The 18,045-nt window shown below is 35.8% G+C and overlaps 1 protein-coding gene and 1 pseudogene across 1 annotated transcript in view; one reads left to right on the forward strand and one right to left on the reverse strand.

Annotated features, from left to right (window-relative positions):
• Positions 1 to 10,067, reverse strand: part of KIF11 (kinesin family member 11) — a 44,263-nt gene extending 34,196 nt beyond the window's left edge. Inside the window, exons 1-6 of the mRNA XM_011361569.2 lie at positions 9,739 to 10,067; positions 4,152 to 4,284; positions 3,786 to 3,883; positions 3,620 to 3,698; positions 2,373 to 2,558; positions 2,120 to 2,244 (exon numbers count right to left, since the gene is read on the reverse strand). Of these exons, the coding sequence (XP_011359871.1) occupies positions 2,120 to 2,244; positions 2,373 to 2,558; positions 3,620 to 3,698; positions 3,786 to 3,883; positions 4,152 to 4,284; positions 9,739 to 9,815 (698 nt within the window). The 5' untranslated portion in view covers positions 9,816 to 10,067. The remainder of the gene's footprint in view (positions 1 to 2,119; positions 2,245 to 2,372; positions 2,559 to 3,619; positions 3,699 to 3,785; positions 3,884 to 4,151; positions 4,285 to 9,738) is intronic.
• On the forward strand, positions 6,346 to 8,360 carry LOC111740780 (annotated as a pseudogene).
• Positions 10,068 to 18,045: the final 7,978 nt, after the last annotated feature.

The raw sequence follows: 18,045 nt of genomic DNA on the forward strand, positions 1-18,045 counted from the left end.
GCCATCAGATTACTCTCCCACAGTGTCAACTGCTGTAAAAGTACACTGCTCTACTCTGAGAACACCATTAGAAATAGGTACCTCCTTTCCCTGAACAGCAGAAATAGTAAGTAGCAGTGATTACCTAAACACTACAAGATAATCACTGCTAGATTATAAAGTGTTCCAAAGTGTATCTTAAGCTATATACCGACATTCGACATTCAGCTTTTATGACGGATACAAAAATTACACAGTCATGCACAGCTTGCTGACAGGGATATTATGAGACATGTGTTAGGTGACTCATTGTTGTGTGAACACCACAGAATATACTTACACAAACTTAGATGGTACAGTCTACTATTGTAGCTACATGTGCTATACTTTAATTCGACCAGAAGCACAATAGGTTTATTTATACCAGTATCACCACAAACACATAAGTAACACATTGACTCAATGTTGTTGATGGCTATAACATTGCTAGACAATAGTAATCTTTCGGCTCCATTATAATCTCATGGAACCATTGTCATATATGTGGTCTGTCAATGACCAACTATATTGTTAGGTGGCTCATAACTATATAGACAACCAAAGACATCTTTCCTTTCTGTATCAATAACATTTGGTGAACATCACTGTTTGTTAATGTCATTGATAATGGGGAATATGGTCATTTTTAACTTTTTTATTTGTACTCTCCATGTTACTTGGAAAATTTTACAGTATCATTTTTATAAAAATGATTTAAAATTACAGAAGAGGAGATAGGCTCAAGGAAAAATATAAACTCTAAACCTGAATCATAATACATATTTCACATTTTTCTATCATTATTTACCCATTCCTAGCCTAAGGTTATGTAATTAATGCAATTAAGCACAGATGTCAACTCTGGTTTTGGAAAAATGAATATTTTCCTTTTCTTTATCCCACACATTCATAAAAAGAGATCTTTAGTCTACATACAAAAAAAGAGACCTAAATTATACAAATATACTAAATAATAGGATCTGTATATTTCAGAGTTTTTAGAGAAATTTTATCTAGTCTTAAATTCATTTCTCCAAATTCTAAATAAAACTATTTAGAACTTAAGTTTTAAAAATGGAAAGCTAGTATAGGAAAATTTAATTAGAATTATAAAATCACCCATAATTCCATGATCTTAATTACTTTCGTGTTATTTTTTCTTTCTCTAAATACATACATATTTTTATAGTTGCAACTATAATTGTAAAGAATATTGTACAAATTTTCAATGGTAAGGGAGCAAAGAAATGAGATCTAGTCCTAATAATCATTTTGTAGTTCAGGGAAACTGATATCTGGATATGTTCATTTATTTACCTGAAGTCACATATTTGGTTAACTGTAGAACTGGAACTAAACACTAACATTTGGTGTTTACTTACAACCCACTGCTCTTTCAATAACACTCTGATATTTCCTTCAAAGACCAATAGAAAAAGTCACTTCTGCCTTGGTATACTGCATTTGTAGAATATGAAATTCATCCAAATAGGGGGTGCTGTCAATTATGCCTCTTTCTCTCCTTGAAAGTCAGTGTTAGTGACCATCCGTCTTCCTACATTAAAATGAAGCTCCACAAAAAAACCACTGTACAATCTAAATATATACAAGTTTTGTCAATCATACTTAATCTGGGGAAAAGGTAAAATGAAGCCATTTATCTTTCTTGTAATCCTTACTCAAATCAGGGGTTTTTAAACTATGTTCTACGTATACACAGGGGCTTCAGAAAGAGTGTTCAGAGAAAATCTTAAGGCTGAGGAGGTAGGCCTCTGAGAATCCTATCCCCAAATCAACTATAGCAGATGCATTTTAATCTGAGCTCCCATGTACAATTTCATTTGGGAAAAATCTTTCACTTAAAAAAAAGTTTAATACTTCTGTTCCAGTTCAACTTGTCTTTCGTTTCCTTTCAATATTTTCCAATATTGGTGCTTCCCTATAAATCTCAAGCCAGTTGCTAAGGCACGCAATCTATCATTGGATCTAGCACATACCTTGACCCACCCCAAGTTTGATCTAGCACGTACCTTTGACCTCCCCCAAGTTTGTAATTCTTAAAAAGAGAATGGAGTGGTGGAGGAGACAGTGGCTTTATTACCTAGAATATGCATTCATTAAAGTTGCTGCAGTTGTCCTTTTTGCTGCTCCTTTCTCCAAAATTTGATAAACTTCATCCTTGTTGTGTACTGTAATTTCTTCTAAACCTTTGATTATCACTCCCCTCTGACCAAATATCGAAAAAGCATCCATTAGATTGGTTAATACACACACACACACACACTGACTTACTGACTTCTCAAAGCATCACACATTAAAATTTATAGATATTATATTCTCAAAGACTGAGTTACCTTGTTACGGGGATCATCAAACATTTGTAGTCTCTCAGAAACATCAGAAGACGGATTAAGGAGATCGAAAAGTTCTTCATTATAAATTTCCAACAGAGACACTTTGACTGAAAATTCAGTACCATTATCAGTAAGTTTCTCGAAAATTTGATGAAGAGTACGTGGAATTATACCAGCCAAAGGATCCTGAAATTGTAATATCAAAGAAGAATGGCATTTACTGTGGCAGTTAAACACACAAAACAAGGACATCCTCTATAATATATTTAAACATAAGTATGTCAAAACAAGTTAAAAATAATAATAACCTAATGTTAAAGAAGCCAAGTAATTTACAACAGTCTATTAAACAGTAATTACTCTTCATACCGTCCACTAATCTGCCATGCCTGTCAGACACTTCATGCCTGAACATTACACAAAACCAATTGAACCAAATTACTTATAAAGCCAAATTCAATAATCCTTTCCAATTTTTCTAATGAGTACATAATACTACCATTTTAATCAGAAAGTGGCCCATCTAGAAGTATATTCCGTAATTCTGACATGAATCAGGATTGTTTCTCAAATAAGTAAGTATCCTTAATAAAATTGTTATATATCTTTAAATTTCCAAACTGTGCTTTAAGTGTATTCCAAATCTCATATGGTTATAATTCTATAACTTTATTATCTACGCATAAAGTTAATGCCTCGACTATGTAACCACTAGAAAAAACGAACCTATATAAACGTTAATAATTTGGAAAATTGACTTAGTCATTAAACTCATTTAAACACATTTTACAAAAACCTTTCTGAAATGTACTATGTGCTTTCTATAATATTCAATAATACAGTGATCTTAATTTCTTGAACAAAGTGATCATTAATAAAATACCTACTGTCCCTGGCTAACTTCATGAGATTCATTCCCTCACTGCAAAGTGTTCCCTTTAAGCCTTATTCACTTTCCACTTTTCCACAATATTCTGCTCCAACTGTTCTGTCCCAAACAGACCCCTCTATTATCACTTAGCTGTGCCATAAGCACTAGTCCTCTCTCTGAATGAGACTATGTTTCTTAAACAGGGGCCATATACTTTTAATTTTACTGTAGTAGTAAATTTTACTATAGTAGTAGTTAATGCTAAATTCATTTTTGACATGGGTACTCTATTTCAGGACAGAGTCCTTCAGTCGAGTTTTATTCAGTTATATTTCAGCTACTTTAGAGACAGAAATCTGTTATAAACAACAAATACCTCCTCCCAAGTATATTCTTCATTAGGTGACCTTTCACCTTCCATTGTAAAGGTTTTTCCAGTGCCAGTTTGGCCATATCTGTCAAGATTAACAAAAGTGTTAAATGAACAACAAATACATATATCTTAACCTTTTCATCAGTTTGAAAAATAGGGTTTCACTCACGCAAAAATAGTGCAATTATAGCCCATAATAACTTCATCCAGAATTGGACAAACAACACTTCGGTAAACATCAATTTGTTTAGTAGTCGCTCCAAAAACCTATTTAAAAAAAGGAAAAATAAAAGAAAGAAGGAAAATAAAAAGAAAGAATATCAAAGCATTTAAGGAAAAAAATATCAAAACTACTCACTTAATAATTTTATTTTTTTAACATATTAACTCATTCAGCCACTAGAAACCATTTGACAACTCAAAGAGTCGACTGAAATTTGTAATTGTACACTAGAACCTAGAGGAAATATGTATACTAGGATAACTTTACATTAGTGAATAATAAATAAGTAGCACTATTTTAAGAAGTAAGTACCATGTCAAAAGTATATGTTTTCCTCGAGCTCTTGTCGGCCAGTCCTCCAGTTCGTACACTAACTTCTTTTCGTGCCTGATCACATTCTACTACAGAATGGGCACTAGCCTTCCGCTCTGTCAAATTAAATGGTCTGTAAGAAGAAATACACAAAGTTATTCAAGAACTCTTAGTTATCAGGATTCTGATGACATTTTCATTAATACCTTGGAAAAGAACAATGTGACATTTTGACTACATTCTTGGTGATGGGTACTAAAAGAAAAAAGTAGAATTTTAAGGGTTTCAATTCTCAGAAATAAAATCAGTTTTTTAATTTTCAAAGATATAAAAAACATTACAATTCAGTTTCTTGGAGTAGATGCTAACAGAATTAACTTGTAAAAAATGTCAAACTTATTTTTCAGAATTTTATTTCCACTATTCTTAGAATCTGATTGTTATGTTATGATGTATGTAATAAAACAACATGCCAAATTTGTGTTCAAAATATTAACCTGCCAGTGGATAACTGGCATAAAATAAAAAATAGATACAAATAATTGCTATAGAACATATAGCAACAATGGGATGTGGTCCTGATTGGGACAGGGCTGGGTGAGGAGGCATAGGTAACTGAAGACTTCCTGAGGAAGCAATCTTCTAAGCTAAATTCCTCCTTAAGCATTTCAGTAGAGTAAGGACTCTTAATCCAGTCTGCTTGGGCAATGTAGCTCTTTGTGACTATTTCCTCATTTGAAAAACAGGAAAGTGAGAGTACCAACTATTATGTACCAACCAACGAGCAATGTAGAGAAAGAACTATGAAGTTCAGTGTTTCCCCAGTGCCTGCTACTACACTTAGCACACAGTAGAGACTCAGATATCTGTCATACTACATTGCTTAATAAATATCATCCTAAGGAGAATGATGGGAACGCTAAAAAGAACCAGAGTCCACAAAATAGGATCTATAATATATTTATACACAGTACTCAACACACATTTGAGCCAAAGAGAGAGATGTACTCTTGACTTCTGTTCATTTTTATCAAGTACCACACATTATGGAAGAAAATGCCAAATAGGAAATTATCTTTTCCTTCCAACACTAGACAAACCAAGTAGCTATTTATTTTAAGGATACCCCAACATCCTTTGACATGTTCCACTCCCTAGCACATTCTTGATTGATCAGAAGACCAAACTGTGATCCCAGGAAAATTAACTCAGCAACTCCCAAGTAATATCTGATAATGCTGTCACTTGCCAATGCACATAATCCACAGCATACAGTATTAAAAGTTCAACAAAACTAACTCAAAACCAATTTATACTGAGGTAGGCCAACAGTAAAGGGTGGAGTGGATTGTTCTCATTGTGATTAAAGTTTTTCCAATTAGTCTATTATCCTTAGCATCCCTAAACGAATTCTCTTGCCAGGATGTGTGACTTAGTTACCAAATGAATGCCATTCAGGTTCTCAGGATGGCAGTAGCAGAAATTCACACAGATCACACATTCCTAAAGGTTATCAGAACTCCCAGAGAGGAGCTTTAGGGACTATTTGTATTACAATAAAGAGTACGGCTAAACCACTATTCTCCTATTCCGGACTTCTCTAATTAATTAGAAATTTCAAGGTTTCTACTGATGACTCTAACAAACTCGCCAATTTGTTGCCTCACTGGCATTATATTAAAATTCAAACAAGCAAAATGGTGAGAGAAGACTGCAAATTAAAAAAAAAAGTCTTGTCCTGTGGAGAAGTGCCAAATTTATTCATCCCGTAAACATTCATCAAGAACTTATTATGTGAATAGATACTTTTCTAGACACTAAAGATATAATTGTGAACAAAACCAAGTTTCAAAACCTAAAAAACAAACAACCTCCTGACCAAAACATTCAAGTTCCTATTTTCAGGGAGCTTTTATCCTAGTGTGTGGTGGGGGTGGGGGTGGGGGTGGGGAGGTTAGGTAGAGATGACAAACAAACAAGTAAATATATCAGGTGCTGTTAAATTAGAAACGAATATAAAGCAGACCAGGGGATAGGAAGTGATGATTGGGAAAAATAAGCGGTTGCTATTGTTATTTTAGAGTGGTCAGAGAAGGCTTCTCTGATAAAGGTGATATTTAAGCAGGGGTGAGGGAGCCAGCCATGTAACCATTTTGGTGGAAAAGCTTTCTAGACAGAAACTGGAAAGGCCTCAACGTAAAGCATGATAGATGTGTTTTTTTAAAAATATGTGCAGGGGCAGGAGAACAAAAGATGGCCAATAGCTAGATCATGTAGGGGTCTATAACCTTCAACCTGTGGGCCAAATCTGCTCTTTGTCTTGCCAGAGAATGATTCTTACAATTTTAAAGGGTTGTTTTTAAAAAAATCAGGTACAGGGTGTGCAATAGTGGCAGCAGCAGCGTAGTGGCAATTCATTCTACCACTTATAATGTCAAACATTGGGCCATCACAAAGTCTTACTGATTTCAGGTAAAAGATGTCCAGCAAAACAACAGCAAGCACCAAAAACATAGCCCAAGCAAGAACTGTGCAGCAGTTAAGATTAGAATCCTCTACTGAAAGAATCAAGGTGTCAACAGCTCCATCAGACCTCATGTCCTACCCTACTGTGAGGAGTGCCAGGAGTGAACCTTTGCTAATAGGGATATCAACTTCAGAAAACCTTCTGAAGGATTAAAAAACTTGCATCACTTTGTAGTGGAATCATGAAATAATCTCTTCCCAACAAAGCAAACTATAAGCAAACAGCTCCTTGAAGAGATTTACCTTCAGCTTATTTGGCAACCACTGCTAATAACTAAAATGTTCTTAATTTGGAATAATAAAGTCTTTATTTTCCAAGTTGTCCTTTCTCTAAAATATCCTTTGCTGGTTTAATACAGAATCACAATCTTGCTTTCCATTTGATAACTTGGTGTCATATTGGGTTACTGTTTAAGGAAAGTTGTTCTGAGTCTTTTAAAAAACACAATTATAACTTTCAAGTACATGAGTAACTCAGATGTTAAAATCTAAATTGCTTAAGCATTTGTCTAGATTAAAATGTCCAGAATAACTTAAATCCTAAAATCTTTACGTTATGTTCTTAATAGTTTGTGCCAACCTGTACAATATACAAAGCCATTTCCTTATTAAAATTTCTCCATACAAACTTTAGAAGTTATACCTTATCTTGAGCTGTGTATAGGTTAAAACAAAACAAAACAAAACAAAACAAAACTATCTTCATATTGTTATTGTACATGAAAAGACTGAATTCAATGTAATCAGGTAATGAAGTCATCTCCCCTCTCTTGAAATCTTGCTGACCATTTAGGCTACAATAAACTGTGCCAACTAAAAATTTAAAACTGAAAAAAAATTGAGAAGAATATGTAACAGAAACCATACGTAGCATGAAAAGTCAAAAATATGTTTACTATCTGGATCCTTTACAGAAAAGGTTTGACCACCCAGAGGGCCTCTCAAGTTGTTTATTTACTAAAGCTAGAGGACATATTTGCACTTAAGAAAGCTATTAAGAAGGAAAATAAAAAGGCAAATCTGAAAAGAAATGCATTTCCAAACTTATTGTAAATTTTAGACACAACTTAAGCACTTTTCATTAGTGATAAAGTAAAAGAAGTGTACAATTATTCTAAGATAAAGCTTGAAATGTAAGGGTATAATAAACATGAAGTTCAGGATAATGTTTAACTCTGTAAGTAGAGGAAGAAGGTTGGGGTTTGGAGAGGGGGGAGGGGGATACACTGGGGCTCCAGTTCTAAAGACTTTTGTTTCTAATCTGAGTGATATACAGATGTTTGTAACATTGTTCTTTATAACTTTTTATAGGCCTGACATATTTTGTAACTAACAATAAAAAAAGAAATTAAAGAAAATAAAATCACACAGAAATGTAGTATTGTCTCGCTTTATTACATGATCAAAATAATCTAAAAATCTGCATTTGTAAACAGGCTGTTGATTTTTTAAAAAAACCTTTAAAACAAACAACTATTAACAGAAACCCTAGAGTGCAACTGGTAATTGGCTAGACTGAAGGTTACTGGCAAACTTCCTCTCCAGCGCCTACTTTAGAAAGCTAGTTATTACCTTTGATTTCCCCAATTCAAGTCACCAAAGCTGAGTAAACAATAACCTAAGAAAGTTCACTGATATCTTTTTAAGATAACCTTTTAATTTTAGAATACTTTTGGATTTACAGAAAATATAGTTGGTAGAATTTTTAAAACAGCAACAAAAAGAGACAAAAAACATTCACCAATAACTGTGGAGGGCCTCTAAAAAGCTGAATAAATCAATCTCTAATAAAGCAATAGTTTGTACAAGTATGTTCATCCTCTACTAGCTTATTCTAAAACTGGGAAGTTATTTGGAAATCAATCAATGGAAAATTGAACACCTCCACCCACCACCACCCTGAAAAAGCTGTCTTCCTTTAGTCCAGGGACGACCAAGTTTCACCACAATCATATAACTATAATGGCTTAAGTAGTCTCCTTGATCTTTTAAAAACTCGCTCTATAACTTAATTTTAAAAATTTAAATACAGTGATATTTACTTCTTTAGTAGGGATTAATAAAATACTGCATCTAGAATAGATAGGTGACATGTTTTTTAGAGATGGTGATGGAGAGGATGGTAACCCCAATGTAAGTGCTAAAACATCTCCAAAGTAGTTACGCAGACTGATTTACAAACTGAAAAACTGCAAGAAATGGCATATAAAAGTAACACCTAAATCTTTGTTGACATTACTTAAAAGAATGCACTTTTCATTGACGAATAGCCATCAAATTCTCCTTTTGAATACAGCAGTTTAAACTATAACCTTCAATACAAACATCTGAGGGGGATCAGTTTTGCCACCCCCGAAACATGTCTTTTGGGATTCTGATTTTAGGCTGGTTATTAAGAAACAAAAGACTCAGAAAGAATCTTTGACCCTCTCTCTTACTTGCCTAAAAGAACTCAGATTCAAAAACCTGCTTAAAGGGAACATCACCTTACCATAATATAAACTAAACGTGGCAGACAGAAATCTAGCAGTCTGTTGAACTTCTTGTGTACTATTGTTTCGGGGTGGCCCAGCAAGAATTTACTTTCTCCTTTATCTGTAAATTGCCTACTTTCCCTTTGAAATCCCAGACCCCTTGCCCCACCTTCTCCTTTGTCCAAAAGGCAAATAAACCTCAACTTCCTAAAGCGTTTTGGGTTGGGGGTCTCATATTCTTCTGACATCTCTGCATGTATATCGTAACACATTTTGGACATTCTCTCATGCTAATCTGTCTCGTGTTAATGTGATTATTAGCCCAGCTAGAACTTAGAAGGTGGAAAAGTTATTTTTTGCTCTCCACCTCCCCCCCCGCCCCCGCCCATACACTGTCTTCTGAAAAAGAATTTACTCCTCGTAAATGACAACACGGTGTCATTTAATCCAACAGAATGCAGGGAACTTTGAAACAGGAAGGTTTGCTTCAGAAATTGCAAACAAAATCCCTCTCTTCCCATAGCGCAAGAGGGATCCCAGCAGCAAAGCCGAGACCGGCGCTCCGAATCCCACCAGGCTTGCCATACCTGCATCTCACCACCACCTGGATGTTCTTCCCCTTCTCTTCTTTCTTCTTCGCGGACGAATTCGGCTGGGACGCCATGACCGAGCCCTCCGAAAAATGAAGGGCTGGTGCGGGCTTGGGCTGGGACGCCCACCCCTCCTTGCTGAGTGCTGGCGTGGCCCGTGGAACCGACGCAAGCAGCTCAGCGTCCCCGCTCTCCACTAGGGACTCTAACAGGCGGTGCCGTCTGTCCCGCACCAGCCGGAGCCGCCAATTCACCAATCTCGGTTCAGCCAGAAGCCCAAGAACCGGAGCAACGACTAGGCGCCTCAATTTGAAAACGGAGCCCAGACGCTCCGCCAATTGCAGCGCGGGCGCGCAAAGCACCATGGGACGCGGTGTCGTCACCAGAACCACCGCAGTCGGGGCGTGGCCCGCGGGAAAGCGAAAAACTGAGGCGTCGGTGGGTACCCACCTGGAACTCGTAGTCCAGTGGGGAATCGCAGGAGTAAACAGTGTCGTACTTCAACGTGGCCTTGCTCAAATTACATAACATATCTAAACCAAAATTTCCTCATCTGCAAATGGGAAATAATAACTTTCAGAGGGACATGTGAGAATGAGCTAGTGCGGGTACATAGATTAGAACGTGTAGTGAGCGCTCAAAAAGGCTGGCCGTGATTATTATTGTCATAGAATTGTAAGAGAATGCTATGGAAACAGGAGGCCAAACGAGCCCCTTTCTCGGAGGCAGCGTTCAGTGGAGCCGAAGAATCACTAGTGCAAAGAGATAAGGCTCCCACGGTTACTAACTCGTGATGAAAGGGGCATTGTCACATTTAGGGCTCTGAATTTATACTTTAACTAATGAGAAATCGTCATCGTTGCTAAATGATCCCAAGCATGACAGGAAGATGAGATCTGCGCTTTCGGACAACGGTTCTGCAGCGACTGAAACAGACTCAAACGGCGCACACCCCACTGTGTCGTGGCGCAGCCGGCGTCTGAAGGAAGTTGCGCACGCGCTCGCCGAGGTTAGCCTACAAATCCCAGCAGGCAGCGCTCGCTGGGTCCCCGGTCAGTGACCTCCGGCTTTCCGTAGACGTACTGTGGGCGCCTTGGCAGTGCTGGGGGTGATACGACTACTTGAGGTGTGGGTCACGGGTCCAAGAAATACAGAATCATGAGCCTTTGCTATATTCAGCTCTGGGAGTTCTGCTTCTAAGCCGTACTTACTTAGCCCACAGGAATCTAGATAGAAACCATTTCGTTTCTTAAGTAACGGCTAGAAAGCTCTCAGGCCCATCTGGTGTCCCTCCACTTAAATAGCCTACATTGCCCCAAGGAAACATCTACAATCTAAAGCCTAGATCACCGGTCAATGGAGATTCTGCATGGTCACATGTTTACTGATATATCTTCTTAGAAGGCTCACTGGAATCTCAAAGTGGACATATCCAAGATTACTTCCACCCTAATCTTTTTCATCCAGAAAAACGGATGAAAGACCTAACCGTTGTCTTTCATGTCTAGTGCACTCCTGTTGGTTGTATCACCTCTGTCCACCGCTGTAGTTCAAGTCTCTTTCATCTCTTCTTTGAATAACTGTCCTTAACAACCTCCTTGTGATCTTTTCTCCTTTCGCCGGTGCATTCACTTAGAAAAATGAAGGATCTTCTAAAAAAACTAAACAGATCTTGCCCTTCATCTGCTTTTTAATCTTACAGTAGCTTCTCATTGTACTTAAAATCCAAACTCCTTACCATGTCCTGTAAGGCTCTCATGATCTGGCCTTTGCATCAACTCTGGCCACTAGCCACATAGCTCACTACCATGTTCCAGAGCTTCTAAGCTCATTCCTGCGGCCAGACCTTTGTATTTGCTATACACTCTGCCTAGAACTCTAGTTTGGCTCTTTGTATGGCTTACCCATTTTCATGTTTCAGATCTCAGTTCAACTTTCTTTAAAAAGGCCTTTCCCGACTACACTATCTAAAGCATATTTCTCCTATAATATTGTCTCAAGACCTTGTTTATTTACTTCATAACACTTAACTACAATCTGTAATTACATTATTAGTGTATTGTCTACCTTGCTAGAATATAAGTTTCACCAGGGACCTGATTGTCTTATTCAGTGTTGTTTTCCCAGTGTCCTCAATAGAGCCTTATACAAAGTAGTCAACATGGGTTTTCTTATCCGTAAAATGGAGATAATGATTACTATTGTTGTGAGGATTAAAATAATAACATATATAAAGTACCTGGTACATAGTAGGCCAAAAACATTAATTTCTTCTCCTTTCCTTTCTCATTAGTAAATATGTAAACAATATTTACATAAATAGTCATTAGGGTCGATGCAAGAAATTCAAGAGTCTCCATTTGGTAATAGTTATACCTACCATTTATCTAGAGCTGCTATATGTCAGACTCCATGAAAAACTGTGTGTGCATCATTTCGTTTAATCTTCAGAACAACTTTCTGAAGTAGGAACTATTATTTCCCACTATTTTACCAATAAGTAGGCCAAATAAGTATATTATCTGTAGTCATGTAGCTAATAAATAACAGGGAAGGAACTCAGAATTCTTTGATTCCAAATCCCAGGTTGTTAATTGCTATCTTCCTCATCTGATTTTTTCACATGCTCAGTGCACCTATACCCACTGCCATCTTACCTTTATCGAGTGCTTACTATGAGCTAGGCAGTGAAGAAATAGTCTGAATTATAGTTCTTGCTCTCAAGACGAAATCTAATGGAAACTGCCAGGGTCTTATGGACATCTGTAAGTTTTGTTACACTAGGCAGGTGACTATCTGATGTCTTATTTTATACTACCCCTATAGAGCTCAAACTACTCAAGCTAATCAACATTTCTTTTTTGAAAGTCTGCCTGTAATTAGAAATTATTTTTAATACTCTAAGAATAGTTAACCTGAATTCTACCAATGTAATGTTATTGACTGTGTGTGTATGATCTGGCATTTCTCTTTCAAAACTGTATTTCTTGTAAAATTATTTTTAATTGATTTTTATTTTTCCTAAAACATGTACATAGTTTTAAAAGTTATATAGTTCTAAAGGATTTATAACCAGAAAAAAAAAAAGTATTTCCCTGCCTTATCCTGCCCTAATCCCTCCAGACCCCTATTCCAGAAACAACTACTTTCAACTCATTCAGCTATTTTTTCTAGCATTTACACATTTCCATTTTTGTAAGGACTTTGTATTTACTGTTAACTTTTGATTAGTCAATTTCACTTTATTTAGTGATTTCCTGTTATGAAAGATGAGGATTTAGTTCTCAAACTTTACCATCCCCTCTGCTTTCTCTTTCCTGTACACCTAATATTATAATTTTTATTAAATCAAAAATATGTATTTGGGTTATTATGCCTATTCATAGCTGGGCATTTCAGTCTAGTGAGATTTTCTTTTTGTCTATCCAGAAATTAATAACTGCCCAGTTTTATTTGATCAGTTTTCCTTGTATTTTTCCCAATTCTTCCTACAGCTTCCAGGAGCTTTTCAGTAAAAATTTCCACCAATTCAATAACATCAGAAATCTGTTTCAAGTAGTTTCTAATTGTACTGCTTACTCTCTAGGCCTGTAGCCCAGCTGCCATCCTAGGGTTTCCCTTCTTTTTTCATCCCAGGAATTCCCATTGCCTATGTCCTGGGTTGTATAGCATGTTTTCTGGATCTCATCTGTGTGCTCTTTCTTAGTTTACTCCCTTATTTAGGTAGAGAACATCCTCCTGCAGTTTCCTAAGAAAGAGTGCAGAGGAGAGAAATTTCTTGAAAGCTTGCTTGTCTGAAAATGTTTTTCTTCTGCTCTAATACTTGCTTGATAGGTAGGTTATATGTACAATTCCAGATTCTAGCTTAAATTTTTACTTTAGATTATTTTTTCAAGGGGTATATTAGTTTCCTATGGCTGCTATAACAAATCACAACAAACTTGGTGGTTTAAAACAAGGGGAATTTATAATGTCACAGTTCTAGAGGCCAGAAGTCTGAAAGCAATTTCATTGGGTCAAAATCAAGGTATCAGCAGGGCCTCTGGAGTATCAGCTCATTGTCCTTTTCAGCTTCTGGTGGCTTCCGACATCCCTTGGCTTGTGGCACATGACTCCAACCTTTGTCTCCATGCTTTCTCCTGTGTCAAATCTCTCTGCCTATCTTTTATAAGAATACATGTGATTACACTTATGTCCCACCTGGTAATCCAGAATAATTTCTCCATCTCAAGATCCTTAACTTAGTCACATCCACAAAGTCCCTTTATGCTTTATAAGGCAACATTCAAAAGGATTATCTTTTGGGAACCGTTATTTATTAGCCTACCACAGAAAGGATATCATTAAAATTTGTTCTGATATTGTGCTGTTAAATGTACTCTGTGCTAATAAGAAACCTGAATTTATATTCTAATGAATTTTTTAAAAGTTTTAGTTAGCTTATTAAACAAGCCAATGTAAAGATCCCAAGTAAGACTAAATGTAGCTATACTGTATCAAAAGTGGAAGATTTCTCTGTGTGCTGTCATTCAGGACTCTAGCTATCAATGGGTTATTGCACAGCCTGTTTTTATCCATCAGAAATGTAATACTCTAATATTCATATAATTGTCAGAGTTGTATAACTTGATTTAGATACTGTGGGAAGTCATAAAACATGACTAGAATAGCAGATAGTAGTTATTCATTAATTGTACTCTTGTTAATCACTTCAAAATAACCAAACTTCAAGTTTTGAAAAACTTCTACTTATTAATCAGGGTTCCACAAGCAGTAGTTATTCTACAATCAGTAATTGTTCCATAAATCCTTTAAAAATTTCAGTGTGGAGATACTACCTCACATCCACTAGGATAGCTATTAAAAAATGGATCATAATAAGTGTAAGGATGAGGAAAAACTGGAATCCTCACACATTGCTAGTAGAAATACAAAAGGGTGCAGCCACTTGGCAAAAGAGTCTGGCAGTTCCTCAAAAGTTTAAACATAGTTGCCACATGACCCAGCAATTCCACTCCTAGGTATATATTCAGTAGAAATGAAAACGAATGTTCACATAAAAATTTGTTCACGAATGTTCAACTGTAGTATTATTCATAATAACCAAAAAGTGGAAACAACCCACATGTCTATCAATGAATGGACAAAAAATGTGGTACACCTAGGCAATAAAGTACTATTACACAATAAAAAGAAATGAAGTACTGATACATGTTACAACATGGATAAACCTTGAAAAGATTGTGCTAATTGAAAGAAGCCGAACAATAGAGACCACATATTTATGATTCCATTTGTATAAAATGTTCAGAATAGGAAAATCCATAGAGACATAAAGTAGATTAGTGGTTACTAGGGTCTGGGAGAAGACATGGGGAGAGTGGGTTACTGCCAATGGGGTTTCTTTTGTGGGAATTAAAGTGTTCTGGAATTAGATAGTGGTGATGGTTGTTCAACTGTTTATAAAATAGACACAACCAAATTGTATACATTAAAACAGCAAATTTTATTGCATGCAAATTACATCTGGATAAAAACAAAATTTTCAATGTGATTGATGGTATTTGAAACAGAAGTACTGCTATCTTCTCTCTGCAGTGATTAATTTTAAATACAAAACTGCTTTTGGCAAAAAATTGACTCTAGACACAGACCTTACATCTTTCACAAAAATTAACTTGAAATGGATCACAGATATAAATGTAAAAATGTAAAAAGCAAAACTATAAAACTAGAAGATAACATAGGACAAAATTTTGGATTCTGGATTTGGTGATGACTTTTTAAATACAACACCAAAGGCATGATCTGTGAAAGAAATAACTGATAAGCTGAACTTCATTAAAATAAAAATTTTCTGCTCTGTGAAAGACACTGTCAAGGGAATGAAAAGACAAACTATAGACTGAGAAAAAATATCTTAAAAAGACTTATCTGATAAAGGAATATTATCCAAAATATACAAAGAACACTTAAAACTCAACAATAAGAAAACAAATAACCCAATTAAAAAACGGGCCAAAGACCTTAACAGACACCTCACCAAAGAAGATATACAGATGGCAAGTAAGCATATGAAAAAATGCTCCACATCATATGTCACCAGGGAAATGCAAATTAAAACAACAATGAGACAGACATCACTATATAACTATTAGAATGACCCAAATCTGGAACACTGATAATATTAACTGTTGACAAGGATGTGGAACAGGAACACTCATTCATTGCTGATGGAAATGCAAAGGGTAGAGCCACTTTGCAAGACAGTTTAGCAGTTTCTTAAAAAAACTAAACATAATCTTACCATGTGGTCCAGCAAATACATGCCTTGGTATATATCCAAAGGACTTGAAAACTTATGTCCATACACAATCTTGTACATTGATGTTTGTAGCAGATTCAGTCATAATTGCTAAAATTTGAAAGCTACCAAGAAACAGACTTACAGAGATAGAGAACAAACTGGTGATGGCCAGAGGGGAGGGGGTTTGGGGGTTGGGTGAAAAGGTGAAGAGATGAAGAGATACAAATTACTAGTTACAAAACAGTCATGGGGACATAGAGTACAGTAAAGGGAACATAGTCAATAATATTATAATGGCTGTGTGTAGTGCCAGATGGGTGCTAGAGTAATCGGGGTGATTACTTCATAAATTATATACATGTCTAACCATTGTATTATACCTGAAACTAATATAACATAAAAGAATAAAATAAATATACCTCTCTTGTAGAGGATGTTAATAATGGGGGAGGCTATGCATGAAGGTGGGGGGTATGAGAGGAATCTGTGTACCTTCCACTTGATTTTACTGTGAACCTAAAACTGCTGTTAAAAAAAAAAAATCTTTAAAACCTTGAAATAAGTACTTCTGGTCATTTCATTGAGCTTTATTTTTACCTTGACAACAAAGAGAAGCATTTTTAATAGGTATTCTACTATTTTAGTACAGAATTACATTTTACTGAAATATAAATTTGTGCTTTATTCTCCCTGTATTTCCTTCCAAGCACTTTGGTAGACCTTTCTGAAGAATAATTGAAGAATGGCAAGTGTTTGCTACTCTCTTGGGCTTTCTATTTGAAAACTTTTAGAAGTTATTAGTATCTGGAGAACTTAGTGTTTTATATAATCCACCAGCTCAACATTTGATTTTTTATGGTATAGTTTATACTTACAATTATTACTACAATTTTTATGTCATTAAAACTTACCTTAATAATTATTATAGCAAATATGATTTTATAACCACAATCTTGGGTGGTGTAAGAAATATCACATTATTTTATTTAAATTATACTAAATATGACCCCGAATTCTCCTTCCATCTGGAAACTTCAACTTTGATTACTTTTGCAGATGCCTTGCACATTCACATACTGGGATGTGCAAAGGTCCAGGGGTTTTACAGGGAGAAAAACACATATGGAGAGCTGTCTGGGCTTTAACCCAACTTGGTTACTTCTGAGATGCTTACTGTGCGATTACAAGTAGCCCTGGGAACTCTGCTGCTTTTGTGCCACAATTAAGGCAAGGACATTTTAGCCCCAAAATTTTGGACAGTGTTTTCTAGGTTCTGTTGCGACTGCTGAAATGTCCAAAGCCATTCTGATTCCTGATTATTTGTATGTAGCCTCTTTTTTTTCTCTCTTTTTGGAACCTTAAACAGCCTACTTTTTCCCTTCAGTGTGGTGAAACTGTAATGATAAGCCTTGGTATGCATTTATTTTCATCCACTGGGCTGAGCATTTAGTGAATCCTTTCATTCTGGCAACTCATTTCCTTCAGTTCTGGAAAACATTTTTGAATTATTCACAGAACATTACTACTCATTTTTTCCACTCTTTCTTTCTGGAACTCTTATATGTGGATAATAGATTTCCACTACCTACTGATTACTATTAATATTCTGATGTACTTCTTTCTAATTGCCTATATGTATATTTTTAATAATTGAAATCATAATTAAAAATGTAGTTTTAAATCCTGAATATTTAACATAACTTAAACATTCTTCCAAGTTCTAAAAAACTCTTCATAAACATTTCTATCTGTGTGATCTTCTAAGGCTCTTCAGCAACATCTATGTACTTCTTTAGTGAACAGTTGAGTACGTGACTTTAGATATCTATTTTAATAGTTGCCAGAATCATGTTAGGTTCTGTTACTGTAAGCCTGTGGGTATGAATGCCAAAGAGAACAAACAGTAAATATGTATGCATGTGCTTATAAAATGAGGAATAAACACAGTTCATGAACTGTTCATTAACCTGTAAAACACAATCCCCAAGTGCTAAACT

The sequence above is a fragment of the Pteropus vampyrus genome, unplaced genomic scaffold (assembly GCF_000151845.1).
Source record: "Pteropus vampyrus isolate Shadow unplaced genomic scaffold, Pvam_2.0 Scaffold68, whole genome shotgun sequence".
In the NCBI taxonomy this organism is placed as follows: domain Eukaryota; kingdom Metazoa; phylum Chordata; class Mammalia; order Chiroptera; family Pteropodidae; genus Pteropus; species Pteropus vampyrus.